The following is a 27,342-nucleotide window of genomic DNA, read 5'->3' on the forward strand; positions in this document are numbered from 1 at the left end:
ACAGCACAGTTACACTTTGGCCCTTGTTTGTCCATTTGGTTATTCAGAAGCACCGAAGAGCTGACTGATTCCCATGCATGTCACATTTAGGAACATGACAGATTCTATCAAATGCTGCTTTTTATCAGTCTGTGGAGCGTGAAGGGTAAGTGAGGAGCTATCTATTCAAAAGAACAGGAATAAACATTCCATTAGGTATTAGAAAAAGAACTTGAAATATTGTCAGCTAATCAATTTCCTGTTTGGACACGCTCACTTTTAATGAAATTCAGTCGGTTATTAGTCCCTTCCCATTCTTTCAGTGTTTGGGAATATAATTACACTCAAAATGCTTACTCATCCTTCTGCCTGCCTGCTGCCTACTCTGTCAGATGCATTAGGACATGAAGCGGAAGAGATGAGGAGCCTGTGTCTGTATCTGTCTATCTGTCAGTCCGCCTGACTGTCTGTATGGCTGCCTCTCAGATTATCCTGGATCAGGCAGCAGGTGACATAGCGAGCAGGTGACCATCAACCAATTACCGAAAAAGAAACTTGAGAAGAGCTTCAGTATAGTTCACATTTGTGTCCTTCTTTTTCTGTCTCTGATATTCTCTTTACACTTCTCTTTTACTCAAATAATTGAAGTTTACACTATTTTCAAGCAGCGTGGGTTTCCACAGGACAGAGTGGAGTTGTAAAATATACTCAGCCTTACATGTCATGTACATTTATGTACTTGATGAATTCAGCGCATGCCAATTGCTTGAATAAGTTTAAATTCCTTAATCACCAACTTTACAAGCTACTAAATGAGCAGAAGGTCCAAAATGCCCTAAAACAGTTAATGTACTGACATTTATTTTACAAAAATAAGTATGTGAGAAAAACTTAGAAAAAGATGAATGGATTCAAGATTATTTGAAACTAAAATTGACCAAGTGTGAGGGAGAAAGACTTCCCTAGTCAACAGGTTATTCTTAGGGCAAAGCCAGGGGTCGTGTTACACTCTTTGTCACCACAAAAGAAGAGGAAGGTAGAGCTTCTTCTCCGCTTTTGTTTGGTGCAGGTGGGCTAGAATTACCAGTGATGGGATTTATGCTGGGTTGTTTCTGCATTTTTTTTCCCCCGCAAGGTAGCGGAAGTATTGTCTGAAATTGCCAGCGTAAATGTGATGATAGTTTGCTTCTCGAATAGACGAGCACATCACCTCATTATGTGGGTTTTTGGTGTGCTGACGTCTCCTATAGGTTCAGCAAATGATTTCCCACACAATGCAGTGTAACTTTAGAGGTCCGAGGGATTACGGCACCAGGAGGTGATTTAGCTTGGTTTAGTGACTGAACAGACCAGCGAGTCTGGGAAATATCTACCAGTTTCAGCCGTGAAACATTCTGCTGCCATTTTGACCCTTGGCTGGTTGTAGAAATGGGGCTGGAAATGGAGGACAGTGACCTGGTGTCATGGACAGATGTACACATTAGTTTACAGTGGCTGCACTGCAGCTGTGGCGCTCAGACAAATGGAATTGGCTAACGGTATTACCTCTGGTGCGACCGCTGTCTATGAATACCGAATTTACTGCTCTATTTAAAAAGATATTTCACTGAGTTCTTCTACATCAGAGCAATAACTGGAATTTCTTTTTCATCTTTGACAGCATATAGCCGGATTGCTTAGTCGCCTTTTCTTCCGTGATTGTAATGACTTCAGCTGTGATACAATGATCAGTTTCTCTCATTTCACTGATTTAGTAGAGCTTATAAAATGCCGACCAAATTACAACACTGGTTGCGTTAAGTAGGTGTTTATGGTAAATACCGTGTCACTTCCATGAGCATGTTCCATCATCAGCTAATCTGATTGGAACAGCCAGACCAGTCGTCATGTGTTACAACAAGGTGTTGGGTTTCCCATAGTTCTAAGCTGTACAGTGACACGGGCCATTTGAAAGTGTGGCTAAAACTCTATGGGAGAAATGACTCGTTAAATTAGCACCTAATACTCCAGTCATTAGCAAGCCGTTACCACCCGTGGAATGCCTTTGATGACGCTGCTTTGTGTGAGCGGGTTCCTTCTGAGCTCCAGTCGGAAAGATTTGGTCCGTTTGGATCTCGGAATATTACGCCATTGCATTGCATTATAAAACAACAATCAACAAAACACAACTCATTATTTAAAGCAGTGATTTGGTGCCTTTTCTGACCCATGAACCACTGATGTCATATCCGCAAACAAAGCTGTGTGGGAGATTGTAAATGACCTGGCAGCATGAAACGCCGTAGAATCGGTTCTTTGGTGTGTTTAGTAAGCTGAAGGGAATTGTCCATTGTATGGTGATATTAGTAACCCTCTTAGGCAAAGCTAGTCTGTGGGCCGGCCCTGAGGGCTCATTTCAAGTGCTTAGCGCTCGTTTGGAGCTTTGTCACCCCTCACCCTGTTGCCAGCATGGACTCAGCCCCTCTGGCTGTGGAGCGGTGCTGAACCACGGACCTTTACCCCAGCCCGCCACCAGGGAGGGAACACTGACATCACAGCTCTAACACACACACACACATAATCGCACTAACATTGTGGCACACATCCATTTTCACATCCCCCCCCCCCCTCCTCCACCAGTGCACCACAGCCAATGGTCTATTTTCCCGCCGTCCACTCCCATCAAACACCCACCACTACCACCCACTTCTTATTTTCTTTTTTTTTTTTCCCTCTTTCTCCACCCTCGTGAAGGTTGCCAGGCAGCAGAGAAAGACTTCACACACACATACACCCCACTATGCCTCTGAGGGTTTTCCGGATGTCCTTGTTTACGTCATGGAGTGTGCAGGTCGTAGGGAAGCAGACTCATAGCCTCCCTGAATACTTCTGTCGAAGTCCTAGACTGACCTCCATTCATTTGGTGTCAATGCAAATGTTCATGGCCGCACTGCAGTTGCCATATCACGGCTCAAATAAGTGAACCACACTTACATAATCTAAAAAGCAAGGTAAAATGAATTAGAGTCTTTTTCCTTGATTGTCCTCATTTATTTAAGAGTGATGTGAAATAAGTATATCTTGTGTGTTGAGGTGAATATAAGTACGTTTCTACGGCCCTGTTAACCAGTAACAGTTATCAGCTCTGATATTGGCTGTCAGTGATGTGCGCTGACTGTTACTAGGCTGTCTTTTCCCTCTGTGTGTCAAACCAATCGATTGGTTTTGTCTGCTCCTCCCTCCAACTTTGATGTTACCATTGATTGTTCTCATCTGCCCCTGAACTCAGAGGTTAGAGGAGCTGAGCTGCACTTCTGGATTGCTTTGACCTTCGCTCTGCACAGGCTCAGTGGGTTCACAGAGCCCAGAGCCAAAGAGACACGGTGTAGCCAGGCCCGTGGGTGCGTGACAGCCAGACAACGGTGTGATGTCTTTTTATTTTTTTTTAACTCACCCACTGAGGATGATGTATATGTGATTGATTTTTCTCCTACCCCTCTCTCTACCGCGCTTCCGCTGCAGTGCGCTAAGCAGCACTGAGTCCAGGCTTGATCAATGCATTGTTTTTCTTTCTCAATCACACTCGAGTGAGCTGAAGACACGAAAGGTTACACAGGTGAGGTTTGGCAGGGGTGGAAGCAGAGCAGAGCTTCTGGAGGCCCCCTCAAGGCCAATGCACGAGTTTGCATGGGTGTTTGTGTGAAGACAGGAAGTCGGAGAAAGACTTAACATACAGGGAGAGGTTTATCGTGTTGGTTTCTAACAACTTCTTGTGGCGTTCATCGGTGTGCTGGCTCATGTTGATTATGTACCTCGTGTTTGTTCTCCCCACTGGGAATCATCACCCTTGCCTCCATGTAACCTTACCTCTACCGACCAACATCACCAACGTCTTGAGTGCTCACCTGCCTGAGATCATTTGCAGGGCAGCGTGAAGATTACTGCTCTTCTTTCCTCTACCTGCCTCACAAATGTGTCTTCTTAAACGCACAAAGGCAACAGAACAGGAGACCGCTTGAGCATGTCGCGCCTCTGAACCGTCAGACGCGGTAGCAGAAACGCAAAGCTTCATATCAGACATGAACATCAGCTGAAAACAGACTCGGGTTTTCCGGTGCGCCTAAGAAAACAGTCTTGGATAAAGGGTGGAAGTAGTCTACCCTAGAGGGGTAAAGAGCGATGCGTAGTCCTGAATTATCTTTTAGTAATGACACTCTTAAACCCTGTACCCAAACACCTAGTCATTAAGAAAAAGATAAGTATCTGTGGGAGTGCAGGGGCACTCCTAAAGCTGGATGTCTGGAGGGGATGAGGATGTGGCGGGCAGGGAAGGTTTAGGGGGCTGGGGTGGGGTGGAGGGGTGGGGTGGAGGGGTGGGGTGGGAGAGCAGGCATTGACCAGCGGGTTTCAAATGTCATGGCAGATTCTTTCAAGGACAAATTACAGGGTTTAACTTCTCTTGTACCCAGAATGGCAGTATTCAGATTTAACTTCCTCGATAGACACTCGAGCAACATGCTACTCAACACCATTGTCAGGGACACACTTGACTCCGGAGATACTTCACCTCCTCTCACGCTCTCAGCGGCTCTTCAGCACTTTGTTCATGGAGGGCCATTGGCGGCCTTTCATGCCAGTTGCGGAGAGAGAGCAGAGCAGCGTAGGCCCTCTTAAGCTTTATAGTAGCTAGCGTGTTGGTGTTAGGGGGGTTTACATGAGTGGCCCTCATTAACCTCTTAGCGTCTTTGTGCTTTGAGTTGGCACAGGGCTGCTCCACAGATAAGCTTTTACTGTGAAACAGCTCAAAGACTTGATTGTAATGACTCTGGTATTAGCTCAACATAATCATCTGTGTTACAGTACAGCAATCAACACAAGCGCAAACACATCCAGATTTGTCTGAACGCACTCTTTTACCTTGTAAGTGCATGTTTTTTGTGTCCCGTACACAACAACTCTCTAAAACAGGGGTGTCAAACATACGGCCCCGCGGGCCGGATCCGGCCCGCCAGGGGGTCCAGCTCGGCCCGCCGGATGACTTTGCTCAGTGTGAAAATTACAGAAAGACATAAATTGCATTTCTATGAGAATATGGAGGTTTATGAGTACAAACGTTTTGTAATTTTTTTTAATCGATCCGGTAATTGCTTCAAAAACAGCGTAAATGTGACGTCTGCTCCGGAGGCAGAAGCGCTCGTTGCCACGGGCAGCAGCGCTCGCTGTTAGGGAATCTGCAGAGGAGAGAGCCCAGACAGATAAACAGTGGGCTGATGTCTGAGTTTTTGGTCTTTATGTTTCTAGTTTATTGTAGAAAGACCTTAAAATAGGGTTTATCATCCAAAAACCTTCACCAATGATTTAAACATAGAGAAATATTGTCATTATGTATGCGTTATCATGCTATGATTTTACTGGTGTGGCCCACTTGAGGTGAAAGTGGGCAGTGTGTGGCCCCTTAACTAAAAATGAGTTTGACACCCCTGCTCTAAAACATCCCTTGCTCACACACAGTTACACACACGTACATATATTCCTTGTGAGGCGTAACAGACCTAACGCTCTCTGAAGCATTTAGCAGCATGCTAGCAGGTTTACTCCATGCTGCCAGTGCTGAGGGGAGTGCTGAAGCATCTAATGCAATTTCAACCCAACATGGCTCTCTGTGAATAAGCATCACTGAAGTGTACCATCTTCCGTACGCTGATCCACCGCCGTGCTTTCGTTTTGCGAACTAACACTCTGCCCTCTCCCTCCGTCCCTCCCTCCGATTTCTGTAGAGACTACATTTGCCTCCAGACTTGTCTGAGACGGTGAGTCGTGTGAGCAGGGGGGAGCTGGCAGGAGCGGCGGCCTTGGTGGCTCCGGCCTGTGGCTTCGGCACTTCCGGCACCAAACACCTGGACTTCTAAAACTCCCACACAGTCGCCCTGGGCAACCCACACCTGGAACGCTGCAGCGTTGTCCTCTTTACCGCGGCGACCAGGTTGTTCCCCGGCCCGCGTAATGTCAACTGCGATAACCCTGCCAGCCTTCACCACCTGCCAACTGACCCAGCCGGGGGTGACGATCTAAACATCCACAGTACCTCTTCTCATAACGGACACATTTCATCCCATATTTCAAGCGCGCTTTTTTTTTTTATATACAAATATATACTGTACACTCTCTCTCAATCTGACAGCTGAAATTGGCACATTCCAAACTGTCATGAGAAGCTCATTTAACTTACATTATGTTGCTAGCCCACGCTTTATCTCCTCAGTTTGATTTTTTTTTTTTTTTCACCTGTAAATTGCAAGAACATGCGAAACCTGTGGTGTTTCAAAATGTTATTTGAAGGTACATGACTGACATGGTGACTAACACTTCATCCAATTGAAATCCAAGATGGGGAATTGTTTTAAGGTTTGGTACATTTTGTTTGTTCTTTGGGTTCCTCTCTGCTTTGAGTGATTCTCTCGCTCTATTTTTCTTTGATAATTAAAAATTTACTTCTGTTACATTGAATAAAAGAGAACAAGTTTACAGAACCAAACACATGCTTTCTATTCAGTTTTTACTTCATTTCACCACAACACCAATTCTCTGGAAAAAAAAATGTATCTGAACCAGATGTGTTATGAACATGGAAAGTAACTACGTACGTTTCCTCACACTCTGCACCGATTTACTATTTTAATGTACCTGTATACTCCACTACAGTTCAGTAAGAAATATACTTTATAATCCACCACATTTATTTGCCAGCTTTAGTTATTTTTAAGATGAAGATTTGATGCAGTGGATAATAAAAAAAATTTTTTAAAAAAAGCTTTTAGAATACAACGCATTGATAAAGATTAAACCAGTGGTTTCCAACCTTTTTCACTTCTCATATTACAAACAGAAATGTCTAGTTGGAGATTTATGGATCAGAACTTAGTTTTTTCTCCTCTCCTCTCCAGTAATCATCTGACGACCCCTCACATGTATCTGCTGTTCCTGGATATAAAACTGGATATAAAGTGGTTCAGAACAACTCCGTCTGCAGCGGCTACAGCAGTAACATGCTGCTCACACACTGATACTTCGGTATTAATAATCTAATGATGTCATATATAATAATTTTTCAGTCAGAGGGACCAAATCAGAACTTTCAATTTAATAATTGAACTACATTTTCCTGCTAATACTTCATTACTTTTACTTAAGTAGGATTTTCCATGCAGGACTTTTATTTGTAATGGAATATTTATATATTGCTGCATTGATTCTTACTTACTTAACCAAAGAATCTGGGTACTTCTTCCACCACTGGTTAAGAATGACTGATCTGTGGTCAGCCTGACTGGGTTCAGGTTCGAATAGGGACGCCTCCATCTGACCCGGAGACTCTGCCGGTGAGTGACGTCTACCTCCAGTAATCCGAGCAGAGCAGGAATGTGGGCAGAGGGTAGGAGAGCTGGATTTGGGTGCAGGCTTCACACCTCATCAGGCATGTTTGCTGGATGAGCTGCTTTGCCATGACAAGCCCAAAAGAACAAATTAGGTCAAATGGTGACATGGAGAAACGGAGAAAGAAAAAAAAAAAAAAAAAACAACATGAAAAATTAAATGTTTCATTTTTGTTTTCCGCAGTCTGCTGCTGCTGATGCCATTTTGAATATTTTTGCCTGTAAAAACTGGCAGTATTGGTAACCATCTGCAACACGTGTTGGGAGAGGCTAGTGTTAGCTGACAGTTTCATACATGAATGGAGCGCTCTTTTATCGGCTTTAGGAGATAGAGAGAGAGAGATGACATACACAGGTCACGTATACAGGTGATGAATGAAAGCTCGTGTTGTCAAGATAAAAACAGTTTTCCAATATATTGTAGTTGTAGAGCTGACATATTCGGGGTAAACTTTTCAGGTAGATTTAAGTAGAATACATTTATTTGGGCATGTTGCCATACAACTAGTGTGTTTGTTCTTTATACTTTTTAACCCTGCCAAGTTTGTATGTCAACAAACATGCTCTTTTGCTTTTTGTCCAGTGAGTTATGACTCATCATTACTTTTTAAGTTTTAAAACTATCAACAAAGTTTTGTAATGTCAGCTTCTGCGGTAAACATAAAGGACTGAGTGTTGTCACAACTTGATGTAAAGTGCAGGTTTATTTAGAATTAAATTGGTGCCAGTCTTAATATTTCCATTGAAATAAACATCATTTAAAATACTTCTAATTTTTGATTGACAGCATGTTTGTTGGTCTCCTCCTGTTAGATGAAATTGGTTAGACAGTGCTGTGATAAGTAGTTCAAGATACTAGGATCGTTCAATTAATTTCAGCCTAAGGACACAAAAACTGGAATTTTACAATCTGGTAGAGAATGTGGCATTTCATTTTATTTCTTTATTTTCTTTACTTTCTTTTTTTTTTTTATAAACGATCACATGTGGCTCTTCAGATGCTCGTATGCGCTTCACTTCACCCTCAGTAAGAAACAGTACACTATTTAAAACAACCCAGGCTGAATTGTAGTTTTCTGTTTCGCTGTTTTCAGCTTTCTTCCTAACGTTTCCTTCTTATTGCTCAAAAGTCAACACGTATTTCAAACAAGTTATTGTGTTTATATTTTTATGACAGTAAGTAGGCTAACATATTTTATCTGAATGGAATCTGTAACCACAATACATAAGATGAACATTCAGTGCCGTCGGCCCATTTTACAAAACCTACTTCTTAAAAGCGTCACACGCCCGTATGGCAAAAAAAAAGAAAAACATGGGAGTGAGTGCAGAGAATAGGCTTTTATCTTTGGTAGCTGCCACTCATGTCCTATTGATTCTCAAGCAAAGCCGTAGCTGTTTTCCTACAGCTGCTTTAATTGAGGTCTTGTGGGTTGTGTTATTGAAGGGCCATCACATTGCAGCACTGGTAAATTAACATTAAGGTGGACAACAGCTTTTTTTTTTAAACCACATTAAATACCTGAATTTAAATGTTTAAACCATAACTGTTCAACACAGTTTACACAACGCAAAATGTATTTGTTTTTACAATGATCAGGGAAATGTTACTTCATATGTGCTTTAAGCCCACACTCACAAAGAGAGCCCAGAATATAACTGCTGACAGGGAACAGGAGGGTGTCAGCTTCTGCTTACTGCTGTGGGGACTCGAATAAGGATCACTACAGCTCCAAATTATTGTCTCTCATTAAAAAATAGATCAAAAAGTATGAAGTTTTCAGGGAACTTTTACAGAAACTTACATTACATGACTTTGTTCCTAGTGAGAATTACATTTAAACCATTTCATCCCCAAAGCTGTGTATTATTTAGACTTCCCTTAATTGCAGTCTTTCTTGCATTTTGAATTTCTCTTTCATTCTCTCTCTGTAATTATTAATGTTCCTCCTCTGTCTCGGTGCAGTCGTCTCGTCTGTTCTGTCTTCCCCTCCGACAGTATTCCTCCATTTGTGTCATAAACTGCATTAAATGAATAGAGAAATTGCATTAAAATCTGACCAAACTCCTGATTGGACTATTTGATATCGAGTCAGACATGTAAATTCAATTAATCAATTTAGTGAGATGTTTGGTGCTGATACGTGCTGTGTGAATGTTACCTGACCTCACTCTCTCCTGGATATCTTTTCCTTTTAGATGGTCTGGCACTCTCTCTCTCTCTACCACACACCCCTTTAAATCCACACACACACACGCGCACACACACACACACACACACACACACACACACACACACACACACACACACACACAACCCCTCCTCCCTCCCGCCCCCCGCTGAGGCAGCAAGTGAAGCAAAATAACTCACTCTGCCACACAATCGCTCCTCTGCCTCGCTCTAGGCACTGACTGCTTTATTCCACGACTTTTTTTTTTTTTTCTCTCTTCTGTGCTCCCTCCTCCTCATTGCTTCTGTATTTTTTTCATACCATCGTAACTCTACTAAAACAAGAGCTAGCGATGGTGAATTGCTTGACCTTTCTCATTGTGTGGTGGTGTTGTGCTGTGTGGTCTGTGTCGACTTGGTTCAGCCCCATACATCAAGAGAGGTTTGCTATTTTGTGCACCTTTGTGTGGTGGGAATTAGAAGTGTTGTTATGTGTATTACAAGCTATTTTTTTTTCTTTTTTTTTTTCTTTTTTTTTTTTACTGCCGTTAGTTAGGATTTGCGTTGTTTAACATTGCAACAGTGATGCACTTTGTCAAACTTTTGTCTCTCCTTGCTTAGTGAAAACCGACACAGCATTGACCAGGCAAAAAGGCTTTCTTTAAGACACAATTTTACTGTACAAAATGTTTTATAGTTTTCACAAAATACATTTAAAAAGCTCCATTTTTAAATAAAATTAAATTGAAATATTTAAGAGACAGCGTGTAGACGTTTTATCTCAGAAGCAATGCTCAGACGTAAACCCAGTATGTGTCCATGTTCTGCGTACACACTGAAATAAAAATGCAAAACTCAAAAGAGCATGACAGATGATGCTAGAAAAACCCTCCCATGGTCTTCAATTATAAATAAGGACTGCGGGGTTCGACTGCAGTCTCACGAACTCGAAGCCAATGTAATTGAACAGAACGTGTTTACAAAATTTTGCAACACAAGACTAATATCGTTTAAAAAAACAAAACATTGTGTACTAGATGAAATACAAAGGCTTTGGTCTGTTTTACAATCAACAATGATTAAATCTGATATGTACTTGTAAACAACTGCCAAACACTTAAGTTTAAAACTCTGTCAAGCAATGTTTAATCATAATTATAGGAATTAAATATTTCTAGTTGCACATTTTTTTTTTGACCATAGGACACTATATTACAACTATACCTAAGAGACAAATTGTACCTGACCCTAAAGAAATGTATTTTATGATGCATGGAACATTTATAGAATATTCTCAGGGATATAAATGAAATCAACTTTTATTGGAGAAATCTTTCTGGAAGATTTCTAGGGAAGACAAGTACTTTACATTTTGACATAAACAAACTGGATTATATCGAAGACGCAGTCTACCATTTACAGACTACAGGTTTTCTTTTACACCTGTTTTCCACATTGAATGTTCTTCGTGGTAACTTAAGAGTCAATCCAACCACCGAAGCAAGAGGTCCAAGTTGTGTTTGCATGCCGCACCGTCTTTGCACACTTGGAGCTGTTGATAGTGATCCGTGTCTAATAAGCCAGAAAATACGGGCCCGTGTCAGAGGAGCCAAGACCACAGCTTCAGTGGGTGGATCGAGTTTGGGTTTCCTCTGCTAAATATCCATTCGTAAGAAATGAGACCAATAAATATTTTTTTTTTTTTTTTTTTTTTGACACAGTAAGAGTCTTCCCTCCAGCTTTTCGTCTTTAATGATATGCAACAGTGTCCAGAGACCATGCAAAGGCTGGTAAAAAGTCTCGATATAAGCAGATTAAAAGATAGTCATGGCAGAATCTCTCAGGTTCTCCTCTCTCAAACAAACGCAAGACCAACATGGTTTTCTAGCAGTCCATCTATCAGTACTTGATCTTGGTTTTTCATATTAACATACAAATGGCCATTTACAAACACACCAGAGAAAAAAAGGAAACAATGACTGAAGTTGGAAATAGAAAAAAAAAACAGATAAGTTTTTGTTCCATAAAAATTTAACACCGGGCACTTTACAGAGGTCCGTTTTTTTTTTTTTCTTTCCATCGTTGTTCTCTCTTCCAAGTCCTCGTTTGAATGTGCCTAGAGCTACACAACAGCACACTGTCCCACTGGAAAAACAAAGCCCAGACGTCCCAAGGCTCTCCCAGAGTCTCTCTCTTTCTTTTCTGTCCTCCTCTCCTGTCTGTTGTCTCCTCTCAACCCACTCTCGCCTTCTCTACTCTCCTGTGCCGTGTATGTGTGAGGAGCACTGCCGGAGGGCGATGGTGGAGTGGGTGGTTACAGGGTGAAGTAGCTCTTCTCTCTACTGTAGTCTTGACCAGTACTGAGACATGTCAGGCTCGCTCCCTGGGACTTGGACAGGGACAGACACTCCAGGAGAGATGAGTCCTGCAGAGACAAAAAGAGAAAAGATGTTAGGAAGAAAAAAAACTAAACACAGCGAGAATCTAAAATAAAAGCCCCAGAAGTCTACATGCTGAATTAAATCAGATGAGTGGATGCACCATGCACAGTTAAGTGTGACAGCTAACACTAGTTAGCCTTATAGCACAGAGTATTGTGCTATAAACGCTTGCAAATAGGTAGATGAGCATGGGGCTGCAATGAGACAGAATACTCTGCACATGGTTGCTCAGTAAAATGCTTGCAAGCTCGATAAATTGAGGCTTTGGCAAAGGCATTTAAACAGAGAGAGTACAACAGCAAATGAATCAAATTAATTAGCAATTTACCACAGAGGAAATGTGGTTATGCATGATTAACTCTTCATGACTATAACCGGTATATATGGCTCTCAGTAACAGCATCCTAATGGGGTGGAACTAAACTATGGGCTGGAGTCGTGGGATTGACATGATGGCCTAGAGTGGCGATGAAATGAGCTTCGTTCATGCAACTGCAGAGCGAAAATGATATGGGATGCAGAGATATCGATCCTCAGACAGTTAAACCGTGAAGTTTCTCAAATGGACGGAAAGGAGAGGGAAAAGTTGCTGTGACATGTCATGAATCAGAGATGGCTATGTAGTACCCCCTAATTACAGGAAAGGTGGCAGATATTTCCGAGAGTGCACTGTTTGATATTATGAACTCCCAAGCATGTTGGTAAGCAATGAACTTTCTGCCTACCTGTTGAGGTGGTACCAGAAGTGGTCATTGATTGGCTGTTCATATGTGCCTGCATATGAGGGGGCGTGTATGTTTCGTAGCTCCGCCCATTCACAGGCGGACTGGTAGGCAGCATGCAGGAATAAGAGGAGGTCTGGCTGGGCTACAGATGAGAAGAGAATATTACATTAGCTTAGCCAACCATAGTTTTCATCTCAGTAGTCATATGTATGATTTTATTTTTGATTCGGATCGAGTTTAATTCTTTTCCTGTCGCTCCTTAGTTTTGTTTGGCCAGGAAACACAATAAATTACTGTTATTGGTGTGTTTGACTCCACTCTTACAACCACATCAATAATCATAAAATGTTACTTAAACGTCATATATTTAAACATTGTTGTCTACTGACTGAGGATTATCCTTCACTTACTTGCATAGGTAGATTGTTTGCCATGGTGAAGCTGGGCATGGGGGGCAGCGCACTGTAGGTGTTTGTGAGTGCAGAGTCGGGTCTACCCAGCATTGACCCCGAGGTGAAAGACACTGTGAATGGAAATGAAAAAAAAAAAAAAAAAAAAAGGGAAAAAAAAAAAAAACGTGGTTAAAACCGCAGAAGTCACTCACGGTCCTCCAGCGTGATAGTCGAGTCTCATTAGCGTTTAAGTAGTGCGTGCTTGAAGGTGACGCCTTATTTGACAAGCTGATATGCCTGGACAGATACTGTACAGTGCCTGTCTCAGGTGATTGACTTGTAAGCATGAGCTTCAGTTCTGCCTGTGTGCCCTCGTGCTTGATTCGGTAATTACGCGGATAGTCAGCTGAGAAGTTTTGCTCAATCATCCATTAAAAGGAAAGCACGACCGCTTCTTCATGTGAACTAGAGCGCACAACCGCAAGGCGAACTTCTCCCCCCCCCCCCCCTTTTTTTTAATATTAATCCGCAGGATGTCGCATATTACTGTTTAGTAATATTTCATATCGACTCTGTTTGTCTGAACAACCCGTTAAATGTGTTGTTACAATGTATTATTATGCAATGTATATGACAAATTAATACGTGGTTGGTGTAGCGTTTATGCAGCCAACACATTATATTTTAACATTTAATTTGAATGTTATTTTCGGTAGCGGGAGTGCGGCCCCAGCTGTGTTGGACCTACCCGGCGTGGTGGGCTGTGGGATGGCCTGGTAGACGCTGGTGCTGAAGCTGCTGCTGATGGGAATGTGACTGGAGGAGTTGTTGGCCTGCCGGCGCTGGTTCCGCAGCTTCTCCTCTCGCCTCCACTTTGCTCTTCTGTTTGAGAACCATACCTGCAATGGAAATAACTTCGTCTTAATTTTCACTTAGTTTTAAAAGGTAACTTTTTGAACACTTTTTTTTTTTTAAACCGTGGTGTAAAAAAAAAAGTTGCGATAACTCACTTGTATTCTTGCCTCGGGCAGGTCGATTTTCGCTGCTAGTCTTTCTCGCGCGAAAACATCTGGATAATGAGTTCGTTCAAATTCTGTAACGCAAGAAAACACCCCCAAATAAAAGTCAATAAAAACTGATCGCACAATTTTCGAGCAAACTTCAAGAACATGTTGCGTTTCATTTGTACGTTTTTTATTTTTTTTTTTTTCTATTTTCAATTTGAAGACAGTGGATTAAAATACAGGCTACACATTATTGAGTGATTAGTTGACCTTTTTCCAGTGCTTCGATTTGCTCCTGTGTGAAGGACGTGCGATTCCTCTGGAGTTTCCTCTTGAGCTGCAGTCGCATCTGTGTCTCCTCTGAGTCCTCGCCGTTCGAGCTGATTGAGTTTGTGTTTTCTCCTGCACCGTCCTGTTGTTGGCAGCCATCTGAAAAGAAACAACAACGCACATTTAATGGAAATATACATTCACTTAAACTAATTGAATAATTAATTATCGGGCCTCATGTTGTATCAGCCTACAGCTAATTGTACAGAGCGCGGTGCTACATCATTAATTAAAGCTCCCATCATGGTTAATTTAATTCAAAATACGGAGGAATTATTGCAATTTCTTCTTAATGCTTCCAGATTAAAGACGGCTGCCTGCGTGAGAAGGAACAATATGAGCAAAGGCCTCACAGTTTAACTGTTTATAAAATATTGTGGGAAAAACAGGCTGGAGAGGGAAAGGTTGCGCGTACTTATCGCGTCCCAACAATGGCGTGTGTTCTCAAAAGGTTAAGAGAAATGTGACAAGATGTGGCGAGCCTCTTTTCAGAGCCTATGAAATGTATTAAAACCCCAAACTCTCTAGCCCCCCTATTTTTTTTTTTTTTTTTTTAGGGCAGAGCAGTGCCTCAATGGTCGTTCCCATATGGGCGTTGGTATAGCCATTGAGGTGACCACCAACTTTTGAATAGGAGAAGACGCTTTTCAGAATGATACAATGCCTTCAGGAGTAAGGGAAACCATTAAACTATGGACACAGCCAGGGACGAGCAGTGAGCCCTCGGTGGGTGTAATATATGGGAGGGGGGCTATTGGAGGAGATGACAAAAGGATCCTCTCCCTCTGGAGGCGCACAGGCTATAGTACTTTGGCATTGTGCGCACGAGGATCCCAGTCAACAGAGCTTTGAGTCCAGTGTGTTAACCCTTATCCACTACCATCATTAATCACGTCCCCCGGCCAGCTACACGCCAGTCAGGATTTCTGTCTTCAATTGGAAACAAATGAGTGAGGAGAGAGCATGCAACCCCCTGAACAACCAAAATAAGGCCAATCTATTCACTGTTCCTGCTTGTCCGCGGTGGGCCCAAAGGCCCCTTCAGTTGCAGGGCGAGGCTTATCGACTAATGTCTGTCTTGTTGTTGGACATCATTATCACACCGAGAAGTTAATGCGAAATTAAGCAGCGGGTGCGTTGATAAAGGGAGGTTTATGTAATATCTCACTCATGTCTGTGGCGCCATGGGTTGAACTCATGAAGTGGAATTTCAGCTCTTTGTATGCAGATTTTTTATTTTTTTATTTTTTTTTAATTTTTTTTTAATGTTTGTAAACGTGTTGGGATAGTTGCATGCGAGCTGTGCCTCGGTTGGGGTTGTTGCAAAGTTGAAACAGGTGCAGGCCGGCCAGAACACACATAGCCTACATATGTTCCTAAAAACCAAAGGCTATCCATGCACAACCAACAAATGATTTTGTTAAATTTAAAAAAAAAAAAGTTTTCTTTATGTTCAAATCAAGCAAGTGTTTGCCGATAGTTCTGCTGCGAGGAAATTGTCCCTCCTACTTCACGTAAATATTTTTAATGTGTCTATATGTGTCAGTCTTGGTTCACTGGAGGAAACCTGATGCGACACGTTTCTTGACAATTCCCCTTGCTGCATAATAGACAAAGTATTCTTCTATAGGCCAATAGTTTGTATCCACGCTATTTGTTTCTTCACTCCGGATAATCCATAAAAAGGAGTGAATGTGCAGCTATTATCCGTCTGCCAAACCCACTGACGCTAGGATGGGATTTGTTTTCTTTATAAAAGCGCTGGGAAATAAACTCATTCTTTAGTATCACGATGTCTCAACCACTGAGGCGGAAAAGCAGCAAAAAAAAAAAAAAAAAAAAAAAAAAAAAAGATACCGAACCAATTGCGGCACCTTTCAGCTGCTGAGACTGGATCAAAACACTCTTGAGAAACCGCTTAAAAGTGAAAGAGAAAGTGAGAGACTAAATCCTATGGAAGGGATTTAGAGCCATATAGCCAGCGAAGGAGAAGGAGAAAGGGATGAAAGACGAAATCGGTGCGGAGTTTTATTCGTTCCTCTTTGGATAGAGTTGTCTTCTTTTGGGGCCCTGTCACTCTCCATGTAGCCATTATATCTGCCTACTCGGCTGTCTGATCGAAAACATATTTACGTTCCCCTGAGACAACTGCTTTACCCAAATACTTAAAAACACAATGACCGCATTAACAACTCATTATAGTATTATGATTATGATTATGATGATTATGATTATTCTTGCTGTTGTTGTTGGTATGGTTGTTGTTGTTGTTGTTCTATCCGATAATATAATAATTCATATAATCTAAATAATAGGCTATACGTAATTATAATATTAATAATGCAATATTATATGTATGAGGAACCAATAATAATTAATCTGATATGGTGGACATAACTGTTATCAATAATGAGGATAATAATAATCGTAAATTAGCTATTATCATTACAAATTTAAATAAATATTTTTAGGCGCTAATGTGATCATTTCCGCCTTACTGCTTGTTGATGACAGCCCCACGTGTCCAAACGGTCATCAAACAAATACTTTTTTTTAATTTTTTTAATTTTTATTTGCTTCGACTAAATTCCAACACTTGCTTTCTGGGGGCATATAAAATGAGACACAGTGCTTAATAGGTACTTGTTTAATTAGTGAGTATTTAAGAAGCAAAAAAAAAAAAAAAAAGTATCGTTTCTTATAAGAAAATGTGCTGAGTATTTGGCCTGCAGTAGGCCGACAGGAAAACCCTCTGGAGTGGAACATTTCCACAGCAGCCTTACCATCTCCACACTCCTGCATGTTGCCATAATGAGAGACAAAGCCCTCTCTAATGAGCAATTACACGTAGTGCGGGCCGTTCCCATAACCAATCATTGCGTGTGAAGGAAAACATTCCTTTGTACTAATATCCCCGCACACAGCTCCCCGGCTCTTCCTCCCCATCAGGAGGGGAGGAAAACGCAGGCTGTTGGATGGACACCTCTGCTGAAAGGACAAGCCGCTGTCACGCACATCCATGTCTGGGACAGTGGAGGCATTCAGACTGCATGCATGGCCTATGGCTTCCTCTAATCGGCAAGTCTTAATTGGGGGTCTTGTCCAGGGCATCAAAAGCTTGCCAGTACAATACCTTTCTGCAAACAGAGCCGTGGACCGGAACCACTGGAATAGTGAGCTGCAAAACTATTCATATTCATACAATTTATGGGGACCTCTGTGGAATTTACTTTAATGCATCTATCTTCGAGTCAAATAGCCTGTTTTGGGTTTTTTTTGTGACTGATCACATACTGAGAATTCAAATCGAAGCTCGACCGCGCGGTTGCATCCTTCTTAGCTCCAAATTTACAGCCGAGCGTGCTTCAAGGTGTTTTTATTTGCCACTGTGTGATAATGAGGCTCACCTTGGTTGGGCTGCCCTGGCACTGATGTTCCGGGGTACCAGCCGGGCCGGGTCCCCCAAGTTCCTGTCTGACCGTTGAGCATTCTCAGCTTGTCATACATGCCATCTGCGCCCATCTGTTGCTTTTCACTAGCCAGGTTGCGGAGGACTCTGTTTATTGATGACACCTGAATGACAAATTACATATGATAAAAGTGAGGATTAGGATTAGATGGAAGCGCCGCGTCGGTGTGTCTTTGCATGAGGGGACAAAGATGTCGGTGTTCACGGCACCACGCGCCTTATCATAACAATAAATCTTCACGGGAAGGTGTTCCTGCAAGCACACAAATGGACAGCGGGCTCCTTCTAATTGAGTTTGTGTTTTGGTGATCACATATGCAGTAATGCGTGCCCCACACTGTATTTAATAAGACTGAATGCTTGGATGCCCATCTCCTTTTCCTCCACTGCATGAGGAAAAAAGTCATTTCATGTGGCAAATTAAATCATGCACACAACTTACAGTCAATACACTTACACTGGGTATATTGTCGTTGGTGCAGACCCCCTCCGATAGAAGTCTGTCACGGATCTCCCACGCGAAGATAGACGGACACTCCCGCTTGTACTGAGCGATTTTCGCGACCACCTCCGGAGTGGCGACTCTGGGCTTGCTGCCGCCTATCGCTCTCGGTCTTATGGAGCCAGTTTCATAATATCTACCCAGGATCTTGCTCACACAGCCGTTGGACACCTGGATAGAAAACAAAAGACACAATTCACATACATTATTTACGACTATTAACGGAATTTCTAAGATGGCTCAAATAATTATCACCTTTTCACTGTCCAGCACTTGGACTTCATCATGGGTCTATAAACACAAAAAATATGCCTTCAATGGTATATTCGGCATTTATTCTCTATACTGTAATAGCAGGCAGATTACTTTTCCTTTTTGTCGGCCTTATTATATTTCCAGTGAAGGAATTATAGCTATAACTAATAAGTCATAATTTCACTGTTTTAAAACTACCCCAGAATGTAACATTTCTGCTACAGGAAACATAGATTTAATAATGGAAATCAAACCGTAATGTCGTTCACCTTTTGTTTAGTGATTGAATTATTAACCGGTACTTTGTATGCACTGAAAACAAAGTCTGTGTAAACCTGTTTTCTGCTCAGAAAGGAGTGTGATGGTCACCTGCAGTATCCGGGAGATGTCGCAGGGTCGAGCGCCACTGTGAGCAAGTTCAACTATTTTCTGCCTGGTGGAATCCGGCAGCGGTCTACCATTAACAAACACACCACCAAGCTGGTTTACGCCACTGTGACCTACACGGAGACAAAAGCATCGGAGTCATCAAGTCACGTCACCACTCGGTCCAGGTAAAATATGAGATAAAGCAGATGAGTTTTTTGTTTTTTTTATGTAATGGTGAGGAGAATGGTTTAAGCGTTCAAGATAACCGAGTTAAAGATGCAACATGAAGACAGCAGACAGAAGAAGTTTACTTCAAAAAATAACTGTCATATGCTATGTAAAAAAAAAAATAATAATAATCGGAGAGCACTGGTGATAATACGATTTTTAAGAAACTATTATACCGGTCAGTGCATCCGCCTCTGAAGACAAACATTGCGCAGGTACGCATGCAGAACATGGAATAAACGATAGCAGCATCACATAAACCGAACCAAAACATTTCAATATGTAATTTTGTAATAATAAATTAAAAATCCAGTTGGTCATCTGCCCCGACAAATCTCAACCGAGCTTTTATCAAACCGGTAAACTTCAGTATTAAAACACTCGCACCGTTATCCATTCCTCCATGTACAGCTGCGTAAAACCAAGACCAGCACCTCACTCATAAACTATCTTCGAAATGATAACCAGCAACACCGACAATGCCATAAAACATTAGACTGAAATAATGTGTTAAATTAGCACTCGTATATAAAAGCATCGCTTTCTAGAAAATGACATTAAATCGGTAAATCCTTTCCATGATTCAAAACACACAATAATTACGCATCACAAAGACAGGAAACACAAGGATATTAGCTCCAAAACAGCCGTTTTTATGAGCAGTTATTGTCTAAAAATGATCGTTTTTTTGGAAATTATCCCTAAACTGGGCTATGGCATCTGTCTAAAGCACAGAATAAACCCGCAAACCTGAAGCCAAATGGGAGAGCTGACTCCCCGGAGTGCCTGAGCTGCTCTCTGTTTCTCCGCTCCCTTCCCCTGCGCTGCCGCCCGGTACATTGACTCCGGGAGCAGAGGCTCCTTAGCAATAAATAAGCTCCAAATATAGAAGAGGGGGAAAATATGATGAGCCTGCCTGACATTTGTCTTTAAAATAAAGCTAGCTGCACGTCAAGTTTGAGCTTAATTTCTGGAAATAGGCGGAAGTCGCCTCGGATCATGCATGGGAGGCTAATTGAAAAGATCAGTTGGAGCACTTGTGGCAGGCATGTCACTTTATGACACCGCTCTGCTTTTGAAAATCGCATCGTCACGACAAATAGTAGCATGATAAAACGACCCTTTCTGTCTGCATTTGGATATCACTCAGACAAAATTGGACGCTACTCGTTTACCCTCCGAGGGAGAGACTTCGTTTTAAGGTGGCCAGGGGCTACGCGCGGTCACACAAACGAGGGCGCGCCTGGATTCTTAACATATTAAAAGTGACATGCAGTTTTTTCCCCCCTTGTTTGTATTTGACAACAAATGCTCACAGCCACTGCAGTCCTGTTGTGTGGAATCGGTGGGCGTCTTTACACTGAAACGTGCCATATAGGACTCGGCTTTTAATGCAGACTTTTATAGCTATGCACTTTATATAAATGGCAAAAGGGTGCGTTCATATTTGAGGGAAAATACACCTGTTTTAACTGAGCAACGTATCCCTTTTGGCCGCCGTGTGTAATAATCTTACAGCGTGGATCTGATTGATAGTAAATCCATTATCATCCCTCCTGCTCTTTGGTAATTCCAGGATTAAGTGGAATTAATAGACTTCTTACGATGAAATTGGCCTACCCACATTAAGCAGTCCTGCTCAGCGGGTTCTCCGGGGCTGCTCAATCACCTCTGATTTATAACTATCACATAAATCCTGCGGATCGATAAAACCGCCAGATAACGACATCACATAAAAATCAGACTGTCCTAAGGTTAAGTCTTAATCATGGCACAATTCCCTCAAGTGCCCAGAGTCGATCTCGCCCGCTGGCGCTGATTATGCGCCTTGTATTCTATTGCAAGTCGACTAATAGGAAAACATATGGTGTCAATTTGGACGCTCCCCACCATATACACCCAGGAGTTATTAGCACAAAAGCCAGCGAGGCCGTCGCGACCTTTAGACAACCCAAAGGGCCGGGCCCAATGATATCTCCTCGACAATTCGCACCAGACATCACACGCTAAGCCAGGGGAGCATCCCATTAACATCAATCCGCAGCAAAGCAGGAGCACTGGGTATTGCACACAGCTTTGATAAGGCCCTATCATCTCTATAATGGACAGCTAGCAAGATACAAAAACAAAAAAAACAACAACAACAACAAAAAAAAAAACAGCGCTGTGGCCTGTAAAATAAAACTAATGCCACCAGTTTGTAAAAACAGCTTACTTCAGTTGTGCATCACAGGTCTCTTTATTTTTTTTATTATTTTTTTTATCATGTGTCACACCTCTCTACACATCAAGCAATCCAACTGTCATATGGTCCAACGTTGGATTCAAACATGTTTGGACTAATGCGCACAGATTACAGCACAGACACGTCATCAAGGTATATGGAGAATAATGTAATAAAATTATTCCACACACCTTCATCACAGATGTCATACACCTCTTGTCCAGCAGCAAGAGAGAAAATGTTTCATGTTTATCTTTTTTTGTTTCAACACACACCAGGAATTAGACAGAAATTCAACTCATGGGCCACTTTAAACACAGAGGCCTACAAGCAACTGCATCTACCATGTTTTTTTTTTTTTTATTTTATTTTTTTTTAATTTTTTTTGGATTGGCACCCACGACAATATGGTTGTTAATATTTATCGTCCCGCTCTGAGTTGAGCCTACACCTGACAGTAAGGCCTGTGGTTATAATATGAGCATTTTCTTTCTAGTTCATGCTGTCTGTCCGTGAAGAATATGGACTAATCTACATAAGACATTATTGCTATTCCTCATGTTTCATGCAGGGCTCTTCTCTGCGCGGCTAATCTTGTATGCAGCCTGGCAGCCAGCTCTAACGCTAATGCAGACGGCTGTGCAATTATTTAATACCAACTCAAGCAGAAACAAAAATCTCCCTCCCAACCCAACCCCCTCTATTCTCCCTCTCTGCCCCTCTCTCTCTCTCTCTCTCTCTCTCTCTCTCTCTCTCTCTCTCTCTCTCTCTCTCTCTCTCTCTCTCTCTGGAGAAGAACGACGTGTGATTAACTTGTTCAATAATAACTTGCCTACCTATCATTGGGGGGGGGGAATTATAAATTAACAGCAATGAAACGACCATCAAATAACTTGGAATATTTCCTCCCTGCACTTCAAAGTCATGCAAATCTAAGCCTGCACATACATTTCATCCCTTTCTTTCCCTTTCAAGTGCTTCTTAAAGTAATAGCGCTTTAACAACCAGAGCAAAATGTCAGTGGGTGCTGCTTCCATGCAACCACATTAGAACTTGTGGTTGTAATCAAAAGTTTCAAAACATAAGAGACATAAAAACAACTTACTGTTCTGCATCATTGAGGCTACGCCAGACTCCCACGTGGCTTGGTTGTGGTATTCTGAGCGTCACAAGGAAATAACAAAACTGGTTAGCATCAAATCAGAAATCTGGTGATGTACACATATTTTTTCTTTCTTTTTTTTTCTAGTGTAAAATTATTTACAACATTTCTTTTTAAAATACAGAAAGTTTCTCATCTCGTTCGATTAGAATTTTTTTGCGGATCTGCTTCTTTAACATTAAAGATGCACAGTGAATTTGAACATCCTCAGTGTATGTATGGATTTTAATTAAACTTGCCTGGAAACAGAGTTGACTGTCCACTCTATAACAATTTAGTCAATCATCTGCCGTTTTCACTACTTAATGTCTCCCTATAGGACAAAGCAAAACAACACATTAGCACAGCCATAGCTACACGGATTAAACCTACTGCATCTTCATTTTTTTTTTTTTTTTTTTTTTTTTTTTCTGGCCTACATTTACAATTAACCTAAATGTTGCTGCCAAGCAAAGAAATTAAAATTGACGCGCGGGACAACATTCATGTTAATCATTTTAACATCTCTGTTGGGCCTGTTTCCGAAAGCGCCTGTCAAAATAAATTCTAACTAACAGCCTGATATCGGGCCTGCAACTCTTTTACAGCACCGTCCGTTTCAAAGCTTTTAGTCCTGATGTTTTCTTCTTTCTTTTTATTTAAGAAATCGGCCCTCATCGTCCCAGCAAGACGCTTCTCTCCCTCTATATATTTTTTTTAAAACTTGATAACCCTCCTCTTGTGGAGTCTGTCGGGGAAACTGTACAGTGACACACGTTGTCTACCTCGCCTCACTGCTCTGCAAAAGTTCAGACCAGGAGGGGGTACAAAGCTGGAGTACAAAGCCTGGTGGACTCCAACAATGCACCCCCTTTTTCTGCCTCCATATACCTCAAACCCGAGGCGAACACTCGGCCTCCGCGACTAGAAACACGCAGCTTCCCCACTAAACACACCAACAAGTTCAGATTAATACAAAGAGCCGGAGGCATGAATCCACCCCCTCCGGGACCATTCACACACAAACACACACACACACACACACACACACACACACACACACACACACACACACACACACACACACACACACACACGACCATGACCCCGGCGCTGCCAGTGCGTGAATGTGGGTCTTGTTTGCCCTGCCTTCTTAGTAAAAAAAAAAAATATATATATATATATATATATATATATATGCATATATATATATATATATTTAAGTAATTTCTTGTTATAAATATTTGGTGGTTATTTGGTGCTGCTGGTGCTGGTTGTAAAGCGGGTTTTAAAGACACAACAGCGCAGTAGGGCGCTCAATTGGAAAAGACAAATGCATTAAAGAAGCTATTGAATGGGGGAACAGATAAAAAGGGGGCCAGTGAGGGAGAAGTCTGGAGTTTTCATTTTCTCCCTCCGTGCAAAGTTGTGTTGTGTGCAGAGCAAAATGGCCTATAATGTCGACGTCTAGCAGACTGTGTTTAGACCAAGACATAGTTTGTGGGATGCACGTACGGGGCCGCCATTACATCTAGATTGCAGCTTTCTTTTATGTTTGAACTAATCGGCTGCTCGGTCATTAATCAAATTCAGATTCCTTCACACTGGCCCACATAGTCCGCGTCACCCTGTAACCTAGAAAATTAACAAAACAGCTTCTAAATATTTCTTTATATTTTAATATCTCTGGCCTAATCTCACAAATGCATGTGGAACCATATATATGAATAAAATAATGTATAATTGCTGGTCAGTGCGCTGCAGTCAGTAGCTTTTAGCCGTGTAAAGTGGTTAATCATTTATTTAAGGTCGAAAGCTCAAACGTTGTTGTTCCTGAGGTTAACGACGGTCTAATCTGCATTTCTTTTCTTTTAGTAATCTCAAACAACAGTGTTTTAGTTCAACATGCTTATTCTGGCCGGTGGTTCCTGCGCGCTCAACATTCACATGCAGAAATTGTCCATGTAGGCCTTGGCTACAATGGTCCCGCTGCAAGTTGGAGGCTAACAGAGAAAATTATAAACATGAGGGACAATTTTTTTTTTAATTTTTTTTTTTAAATTCTTACATATTACAGAATAGTTTGTGAATTAGAGCCAACAGGTTTAATCTCAACTGAGAGCAAAATAGCATCTTAATATATTAGAGCTGATAGGCCTGGTGTGTTTTTAATGTTATTTTTAATATTATTATTTTAAGTGCATTGTCTGAATTATGACAAATGTATCTTTAAAATTACAAAATAAAAAATATGCATAACTGCATTAAATCATTGCATCTGTTTTGGTTTATTAATTTATATAGTTGCAACCAAATAGTTTAACAGCGGTAGCAGTTTGTATTGAAATGTTGTGTTTTATTAAATGACTGAAATTATTTGAAGGGCTATTTACTGTTAAAGGCGTAGAGGCCAGTCAGGCCTTGTGTCTGACTATTTGAAAATCCTCCACAGCCTGACCGCTAAAATGTAAAAGCAGTTTAAGTCGCTGTCATTAAGTACAGAGCGAATCAGCTCAGAAACGAGGAAGAAAGTTGTATTTTCACTGGCACACAAACAAACATGCTAAAAACCGGCCTCTTCCGCAAGTGCTCCATGGAGCACTTTTCTTTTCTTTTTTTTCTTTTTTAGAAGGCGCTTGGGTGACTCGCCTGCATGAATCAATCTGACACCTTTCCTCAACGGGTCATTGCGCCCCATTCTCCACGATGATCACTGTCCTGGCCCAACGTGACTTTTTACTCTTTGCTGTCATAAATAAGCGGTAAGCTATCCGTAGGCCTAAACACAACAACAAAATCGAGCACATAAAACAGACAGAGACGCTAAAGGCTGTTCGCACTTCTGAGAGAGTCCAGTCAGAAGACAGGCTGCACAGTCCAAACGAGAAAACACCCACAGCCTCACTGCACCTCAACCTACAGCCGAAAATGCACGAGCTATAATAATAATAATAATAATAATAATAATAATAATAATAATAATAATAATAATGATTAGTACTATTATAATAACAACAATAATAATAACAACAACAATAATAATAATAATAATAATAACACATTTATTGCATGTCCAAAATAATAAATCCATAATGTAACAGTATGGACAAACTTTCAGTCAGGATCTCACCTTTTTGGGGCATCCTGCGTCGTTGTCAAAGTCCTTGGTAAACTATAGGCTACAGCCCAGTTCTCCACACCACAGAAAGAGAAAAAAAACCACAGCCGACCAGGACCAGTCTCTCTCGGGAAGTTTAGAAGAGGAAAAATTAGTTTCCAGTGGTCTTCGGCGGAGACGGAGGGGATATCCCTGCGAAGGAGACAGAGATTGACAGTGAACTCAGATGTCAGGACGCACGGAGTTTGGCGAGGATGTGCGCTGGCGTGTGAGAGAGCGAATGAGAGAGTCGGGAAGAGAGAGAGTGGGGAAGAGAAAGAGAGAGAGAGAGAAAGGGGGGAGGGAGGGAGGGAAAAGAGGGAGGGAAGGGAGAGCGGTGGTGGAAGGAGGTGGGGGTAAGAGAATGAACACACCTATGCTGATTGGTGATGGAACAAGTGTATTAATGTATGTGTTCCTGGTCTGCTCTGTGCGCCTCTCCTCGCCTCTCCTCTCCTCGCCTCCCTCCGCCGCTCTTCACTGGCCCATTAGCGCGACCCGACCTCTGTCATCATCCCCCATATAAACACTTCCCCCTGCACCACAGCCAAAGCGGGAAACGGGGCCGAGCTACAGCGAGAAAGAGAGAGAGAGAGAGAGAGAGAGAGAGAGAGAGAGCGAGAGAGAGAGAGAGAGAGAGAGAGAGTCTCGTCTTTCCAACCCACTAATCAGCCCACGCATGCAAATACCCTGCGCTCACTTGCTGAATATTGCCCTATTGCAAAGCAACTGCCTCGGAAATGCCTATTGGACGGAGAGCTCTATTCTTCGAGGCTGAATTGGGTCCTCACAGGGAATCTCGGGCATGTTCAGCTCCAACCTGAGGCTAGTTGGTGCTGCAAAGGGGGACGGAAACTAGCAGTGGAGCTGCGCACACGTGAATGTTGGAGCTCGTAACACCAAATTAAAATTACAAAGAGCTGCAGCGTGCCCTTTATGAAGCAGCCGACGCTCTACAGATGCGATTAATGTTATAGAGACGCATATAATGATGCTGTTTAAAAGTTTGGGGGACATGTTGTAAAGTGTCACCTCTTACTTTTTTTTTTTTTTTTTTTTTTTTTTTTTTTCTAAATTTTGTGGTACTGCATCAGACAAATATAGACCTGCAGGTAGAGAGAATCAAAAAGGTTTTACTTTGAAAAGCATCAAATCCTCAGCCCGCACCAGTTTTCTACTCTTTACAGCTACGTCAGCTTTACGGAAGAAAACTGGCTCTATATTGCTCCATAAACAATAAATAAAACAACATAGCAAGTCCCGAAAGTAGGCTATCCCGGAGAGAAGCTCTCTGGTGCTGCATGCAGATGAGTTGGGAAAAGTTGTTTTTTTAAGCTCCAAATTAAAACATATTTACTTTGAAAGGGCCTTGCCTCACTGAAAACAATCAAAAATGTCCACCACGTGCTTTTGTTGATTCTTTTGAGTATCACCTTCCCCTGAATAGTCTTACCCCTCCTGTCAACAAGAGCACCATGCGTAAAGAGCGCAGCCTTTAGGCAAGCTCGGCTGCTTTTTATGGATACATTTGCGAGGCACGGCGA

The 27,342-nt window shown here is 41.9% G+C and overlaps 2 protein-coding genes across 10 annotated transcripts in view; one reads left to right on the top strand and one right to left on the bottom strand.

Annotated features, from left to right (window-relative positions):
• Positions 1-9,696, top strand: part of elp4 (elongator acetyltransferase complex subunit 4) — a 55,557-nt gene extending 45,861 nt beyond the window's left edge. Inside the window, exon 10 of the mRNA XM_069174639.1 lies at positions 5,736-9,696. Within this exon, the coding sequence (XP_069030740.1) occupies positions 5,736-5,867 (132 nt within the window). The 3' untranslated portion in view covers positions 5,868-9,696. The remainder of the gene's footprint in view (positions 1-5,735) is intronic.
• Positions 9,697-10,864: 1,168 nt separating this feature from the next.
• Positions 10,865-25,877, bottom strand: pax6b (paired box 6b). Of its 9 annotated transcripts, XM_069174633.1 has the most exons (14): positions 25,772-25,860; positions 22,902-22,975; positions 22,606-22,659; positions 21,692-21,715; positions 19,049-19,179; positions 18,680-18,715; positions 18,380-18,595; positions 17,861-18,026; positions 14,394-14,552; positions 14,130-14,212; positions 13,868-14,018; positions 13,138-13,250; positions 12,728-12,869; positions 10,865-11,986 (listed from the first exon to the last, which is right to left on the bottom strand). In XM_069174633.1, exons 3-14 carry the CDS (start codon positions 22,616-22,618, stop codon positions 11,901-11,903), a joined length of 1,320 nt encoding a protein of 439 aa, XP_069030734.1. In that variant the 5' UTR covers positions 22,619-22,659; positions 22,902-22,975; positions 25,772-25,860; the 3' UTR covers positions 10,865-11,900. The 9 variants fall into 9 exon arrangements, with proteins under 9 accessions (XP_069030734.1, XP_069030730.1, XP_069030736.1 ...); XM_069174629.1 differs by lacking the exon at positions 22,902-22,975 and having other exon boundaries at positions 25,772-25,877; XM_069174635.1 differs by lacking the exon at positions 21,692-21,715.
• Between the last annotated feature and the right edge of the window lie 1,465 nt (positions 25,878-27,342).

The sequence above is a fragment of the Embiotoca jacksoni genome, unplaced genomic scaffold (assembly GCF_022577435.1).
Source record: "Embiotoca jacksoni isolate LCO1_2020_lvr unplaced genomic scaffold, fEmbJac1.0.p SCAF_6, whole genome shotgun sequence".
Taxonomy (NCBI): domain Eukaryota; kingdom Metazoa; phylum Chordata; class Actinopteri; family Embiotocidae; genus Embiotoca; species Embiotoca jacksoni.

What these genes read in the sequence shown, in the direction of transcription:
- pax6b (XM_069174629.1), bottom strand. An exon ending in AGCCTCAATGATGCAGAACA is followed by an intron (nt 21,716 to 22,605) that starts GTAAGTTGTTTT and finishes CTGCTGGACAAG; the next exon opens with AGGTGTATGACATCTGTGAT. An exon ending in CAAACAATCTACCTATGCAA is followed by an intron (nt 12,870 to 13,137) that starts GTAAGTGAAGGA and finishes TCTCATCTGTAG; the next exon opens with CCCAGCCAGACCTCCTCTTA.